This window comes from Entamoeba invadens, assembly GCF_000330505.1.
Source record: "Entamoeba invadens IP1 unplaced genomic scaffold scaff_1105074726403, whole genome shotgun sequence".
Lineage (NCBI taxonomy): Eukaryota > Evosea > Mastigamoebida > Endamoebidae > Entamoeba > Entamoeba invadens.
The window spans coordinates 208,269-214,567 of record NW_004440309.1 but is presented as its reverse complement, the minus strand read 5'-3'; the positions used below and the strand labels follow the sequence as shown (position 1 = coordinate 214,567).

At 32.7% G+C, this 6,299-nt stretch overlaps 3 protein-coding genes across 3 annotated transcripts; 2 read left to right on the top strand and 1 right to left on the bottom strand.

Moving 5' to 3' along the window:
* Positions 1-55: 55 nt before the first annotated feature.
* EIN_390940 (hypothetical protein) lies at positions 56-1,459 on the top strand (the record flags this gene model as incomplete). The annotated part of the gene is made up of 1 exon (XM_004256192.1): positions 56-1,459. A coding segment is annotated over one exon (1,404 nt), but the record flags the coding sequence as incomplete, so codon positions are not given.
* A 298-nt stretch (positions 1,460-1,757) lies between these two features.
* Positions 1,758-2,903, top strand: EIN_390930 (hypothetical protein; the record flags this gene model as incomplete). Its single annotated transcript, XM_004256191.1, has 1 exon — positions 1,758-2,903. One exon carries the CDS (start codon positions 1,758-1,760, stop codon positions 2,901-2,903), a length of 1,146 nt encoding a protein of 381 aa, XP_004256239.1.
* A 2,245-nt stretch (positions 2,904-5,148) lies between these two features.
* EIN_390920 (hypothetical protein) lies at positions 5,149-5,781 on the bottom strand (the record flags this gene model as incomplete). The annotated part of the gene is made up of 1 exon (XM_004256190.1): positions 5,149-5,781. One exon carries the CDS (start codon positions 5,779-5,781, stop codon positions 5,149-5,151), a length of 633 nt encoding a protein of 210 aa, XP_004256238.1.
* Between the last annotated feature and the right edge of the window lie 518 nt (positions 5,782-6,299).

Here is a 6,299-nt window from a genome sequence, read left to right as displayed (position 1 = left end):
GTTTGAACATGACGTGTTCCATTTTTACGACTTTGAATATGCGGCTCAAGTAGGGAATGTCATCTACCCAATTGAAATTGGAATTAGTTCATATAGACTTCACACTAATAAAGAGGTGGGGACATTCCATCGACTGTTGTCACCAGGCCCGTATCAAAACATTTTCAATCGAGCGTCTAAAATCCACGGTATTAATCCAAAAAGCCCCGACTTGGACGGAAACTATACCTTGATAGCTTCTGAACTTATCGAATACTTTCATCAATTTCACACTCAGTTGGCCATTTTTGTATCGAAAGAAGAACAACTTGCAGGGGATAAGAAATGCCTTGTGGAAATCTTTAACAGAGGAATGATAGACCTTCCTGATAATGTGAGATTCATCACACATGTCCAACTCTTCACGTTATGGACAAAGGTTTTCACACACAAAGTGGAGAACGTTAATTTCATGTTAAACCAAATCTTCAAACAATTAGAGTGCGCACAGAGATGCACCTTCCATCAGACAATTGATCCAAAATTTCACTGCGCACTCTCGGACGCTAGACATACAAGTCTGATGGAATTAATTTGTCTCAAGCATTTTCAGTGGGAAGTGGACGAAGAAATCCAAGGCGAGAAGTTACCAAAGACCACTTTTGTTAATATGAATTGGGAAGTAAAAAATACTATAATTTGTTTTATAGGCATTGGAATGTATAATGACGTGTTTCCTTCGGAAATTGTGTTCACTTTGTATGACCTCGACACGTATAAAACTGAACAAAACATTTTTTATTTGGCACTGCCGGAAAATTCTAAGTTCCAATCAGAAACAGCAAAAACAATTGAAAATATCAAAAAAACAGTCGGCGAAACTAATGAAATCGTTTTTGAAAAAATTAATCATTATATAGACAATCTGGCATTACGTGGAAAATCTGTGATCATCGTCAATTTGAAGGGAGGAATCGCAAAGTGCGTCCCATCAATCACGTCCGTTCATAAATTCTTGAACCTCCCCATTTTGGACTTTCAAAAACAAATTTTAGAAAAAATGGCAAAGGAGAGGAAAACATCAAAGCAAAAAGTACAGACGTTTACTAATATTGTGAAAAGCATAAATTTGCCAGAAAATCACGTTTGTATTGTACATATGAGAAGCCCGGCAGATTGCGCCAAAAGACCATCAGACGAAATGGTTTCTGCGTTTTCTCACCTTTTTGAAGATTATGATAAAACCGTTTTGGAATTCGGTGTTGTTGAACCAGAAAAAGAGAAGGAAAAGAAAAAGATTGAATGCATTAAAGTCGAGCCAAAAGAAGATAAAAACGAAAAGAAAGAAAAGGACGAAGAGGTCTTTCACTGTAAAAACGAAGATAAAGAACCTACTCCAAAAGAAAGGGAAAGACGGCCAATCAAAACAGTTAAAAGAGCTACAAAATCATCCACCTACGCAAAGTTCCATTTTGAATAACATTTGAATAACATTTTTGTATTGCTTAAATTTTAAAAAGAATTTGTATATTATAACTATAGTTAAATAATAATACAATTATCATTTGGTTGTTATTCAATTGCCAAATAACTTTTAAAAGAGTCGGAACAAAAAACCATTTTAATTAAAAAACTTCTTAGGGAAGTTATTTATCATATGATAATAAAATTCTATTGATTATAACAAATAAAATTTCCCGTGATTTTGCATCAAAACTACTGCGTGGTGGAACAAAACTGCAAATAAGGTTGGAAAATAAAGGGAACTTGGAAACTAAATGTCCAGCTTCCGCGTCGACAAAGGGATTTCTAAATTTTTCAAGGCCGCCTACGAAAAACAAAAACTTGAGGAGTTCAAAGATTCTTTCTTCCCTCCAGATCCAAGCGTTGTCTATTTCCACAACAGCTCCCCACAGTCTGAGAAAACACCAGAGCAGTACTTTGTCAACTACTCGAAGTATTTCGCAAACATCTGTTTCAGCACTTATCCTGTGATGAACAACCAGAAATTCGGGAAACCAATAGCAGACTTCACGCAGACAGACGTCTACAAAAATATGGCGATCATGTCGATTGCGGACGGCTGCGGGATGGGGTCCAGACCCGCGAAAAGCGCACACGTCGCGTGTGAGAAGTTTGCCGAGTACGTATCGTCGGAGGCGGTCAAGGAAAAAACACTGGGCCGAGTTCTCCGTGTGATGAGTGACGCGATGGCTTATGTTCAGTGCTCAATTCTTGAAACGGAAGAAACTTCTATGGACGCGGGACTCACCACTTTCCAGGCCGTTGTGGTGCTTCGGACTGACCAAATGACTTACGCTGTTCTGTATATTTCATTGGGAGATTGCAGAGGTCTTTTGGTGCACCGTTCGTCTGAAAAAATCGAAGAGTTAGTCGAGGGGTACGTTTCACGAGTCGATGTAAAAACGACTGGGGGGAGACTTGGGCCAGTCGAGGGAGATTTACCTGAGTTGGATAATTACAGGTGTGGAATTCGATTTGTACACCCAGGGACTTCAGTGTTATTGATGACTGATGGTATTTGCGACAACTTTGACATTCGAATGTTTGTGGATAAGCCAAGCGAGTGTGGCTTGAGTGGAAACGAATGGCTTGACGAAGACGTACAACACCAAGAAAGACGAAAGAGTGAATTTTTCTCGAAAATGGTTGAGATGTATTTGGAGCCATCGTTGGTGCAGTTGTGTGAAAACGTTTACGACTTTGTTGTCGAGAGAACACAAAAGCAACGAACACTGAAAATAGAGGCTTCAAAGACCAAAACTAAAATTCCAGCGAGCCAGTCATTGCACGGGAAAATGGACCATTCCACACTCACGGTCCTTGTACTCAACGATGGGCTCTTTAACAGATGCCAAGTCGAACCACTTGAACTTGAAGTACCAGCCGATATGAAAATTTAATTTTAATTTACGATTAATCACATTTAATTTAAGTGATTATTTCTTTATATGCTCTAATTCAATTATAGTTAAATATATATTATATTGTATTATATAAATAAAATAATGAAAACGTAATTTGAAAAAATTACTAATTTGTAATTTTTTATTTTTAATACTACAATCATGGTAAATTTAATGATATAATATAAGAACTGTTATTTATTTTTGGAATCAGTAATTCGTCAAAGTACACTCATCAAAACGTCAAAAAAAACAAAAAAGAGCAAGTTCTGGTAATTGTTTTTGCGATCAAGATTTATCGGAAGAAAAAATCAGTTTTCAATTTTACATTAGAAAAAATAATACAATTGATTTTTTGTGTTCCGATAAATGATTTTTGTGAGTTTTTTATAGTGAGATCTCAATTTTTTGAGATTTGAAAGTTATCTGAACTTTTAATCAGAAAGTTGACTTTATTGTGATTGACATAGTGAGATTTTCATTCAAATGATTATGTTGGAACGAGAGGAAATTTGTGTTACGAAAATTGAGAGATAAACAAGTTCAAAAGGTTCACAGAAAATGTCATATTCAAATATTGTATAAACGCACTTTTAATATGTAATTCGTTTGTGCAAAAATTTTAATGTGTTTCAAGTCGTGTATAATGTTGGAACTTGTAAACATCATTTTAATTGATGTCACCAGGGAACTTATAATAATGTGACTCAAAGTGTTATGGCAAATGTTATGCAAATAGTGTTATTGTTGAATCTTATTTTAAAAATGTTTTATTTATAACCGTTTATCACATAAATTACCCCCGAATAAATTCCCGAACTATTGTTTAAATAATGGCCTATTTTCTTTAGAAATAAACTGTTATAAAAAGTTGGTTGTGGTACTGGAATGTACATGGCAACATGGGGGAAAAGTCCCCAAATCTTCCCGATTGAATTCGAACATCTATTTTTCTTGCAAACTAGACAAAAAGGAAAATGAATTAAAAAAACAGAGCTATTCAAATGCAAGTGAATTTGATTGGCCTAAAACGGGATTTAAAGGGAAGGAACAAAGATATCAAATATGACTTGCCGCACTTCCAATGTACTCCTCCCTTCTTTTAACTCTTTGCGGTTTGGGTATGTAAATCCATTTGAGCAGCAAGTCATGGCATTCAATATGGCTAACCTCTATGTTCCTCAGAGTGAGCCATCGAATACCTTGAACTTCTCTTTCGATTTCAGTGACGAGACATCAGAGCTCGAGAGCTGCGATTCATTCATCTCTGGTTCGTGTTACATGTAAAATTCCGTCTTTTCGTTTCTCTTCAAAAATAATAATAAACAAATCATTCACTTTTTTTGTCTCAAAAATACTTTTTCATATTTGTTTGCTTCGATTTATTTGAAAAAAAAGCTTTTGTGGTTTGTTTTTTAATAAAGTTAAAGTAAAGTCAAAATAGTTTGATTCAAAGTGGTGTTGATTTTTATGACTTTTTTCTTTTATTCGGTTCGTTTTTCGTTGCGATTTTTATAATAATTTTACTACTTGAGTATAGTTTTTAAAAATAGGTTGAAAAGGTATTTTTGTTTTTCATTTGTATTTTTTTTTCGTCTTTTATCATTTATTAATGGTAAAATATGGTTTGTTCGATTTACAATAATTAATTATTGTTGGTTGGTTTTTAGATTAGATTGCCCGAATTTTTAGTATAATTCACATTGTTTATACTATCTTATTTATGTTATTCTATGAATTAACAAATGAATTTTCTTTTTGTTCTTGATTTTTGTGGTGAGTTTTTTTTCTTGATAGTTTTTATTAATTTAAAAATGGCAAAAAAAAAATACAATAACTAAAAATAGTGAATTTTTATTTTATTTTGTTATTTTATTAAATCTAATTTTATCAAATAATATTGTGTTTGAGAATATTTATATGAATATACCAATTTTTTAATTATATTTAATAAATAAAATATTATTACTATTTACTATTTTTTTTAAAATGAAAGATTTTTTTTTGTGATAATTTCGAGCTTTAACTTTGTGATTAAACATCAATCTTTTTTTTCTGTAATATCATTTCGGTGTAACTCACACTCAGCTGAGTTTCTTCATATGATACACCAACACTCATCAATAAAAACAATTTTAATTATTTGTAATCTTTTTTTGTGGAAATTGTTCAACATAATGAATTGTTGAATTGCACAAAAACAGTCAATATAAAACAGAAAAACAGATATTGCCCAAGTACGTCACAAAATCACGCAAGGCACATGACATCTTTTAGCCTTTTTGGTTCTTTTGTATAACTTTTTAGATCTTTCAGAAAGGACTTCCGACTTTGTGACCACATCAGCCAAGTCTTCTTCTCTAGAGACCAATTTAGTGATTAAACAGCCCATCTTCTCGTTGATCTCATCAAGTTCATTTTTGATCATTTCTTCCTTTGACAATTCCATGTTCCGCTCTCTTCCGAAGTGTTCAAAGAGATATTTCAATTCCGTTTTACATTGTTGAATAGTCCCTTCGACATTAAAAGACTGTGTTAACTCGTTCCATTCACCACGTTCATAAAACACCTCAAAGCTTCTGTGTATGATGTAAGTAATTGTGTTCTTCGGATATGTTTGATTGGTTAATACACCAACTCCTATACCATCCCCTCGTAATAAAACATTAAATAATATCCCTCCATATTCTGATGTTGAAAGAACCATCCGTTTATCTATTTCACTCCGTGTAGCTACTTCAATAAACCCAAACGATATAAACTCTTTGATAGTCTCTATTCCGATAAATGAAAACTTGCTTGTATCATATAGAATGTGCGCAATACTAATCTCTCCTTCTTTCGACGCCAGAATACACAGCGAGATAAGTGACATGCTATGTCTTTTGAGTTGACTCTATCTTTCTTCCTTACAAATCGGATTCTATTTCAAAAATAGAGTAGAATGGAATTCTATTTCCTTTTTTCCTTAAATCTTTAACTATAATGTGCAAGTAACTTTATTATATTATTTTATTAAATTATTCTAATTTGTAAATTTAAATAATTTAGTAAATTTTGTTTTTATTTTTTTATTTTTTAAATTAAATTTGAATCGAATTTGAATCGAATTTTACGTAATTTATCAGGCAATTTCAAATTTTAAATATAATAAAATCAATAGTATGTTTTAATTATTACTTGGTAATATACTTTTTTAACTTTTTTTTTATTTTCAAGTAATTTTTGTGTGAAAAACCATCAAACAGCAAATATAGATCCGTCATAGCGTTGTGAAGACAAATTCAACCTTCATCACATTCCATAATAATAACAATATACTAGTAAATATACAATTAAACAATGGTACAGTTAAGAACCATCACAAAACCACTCAACGAAAACACAATAATA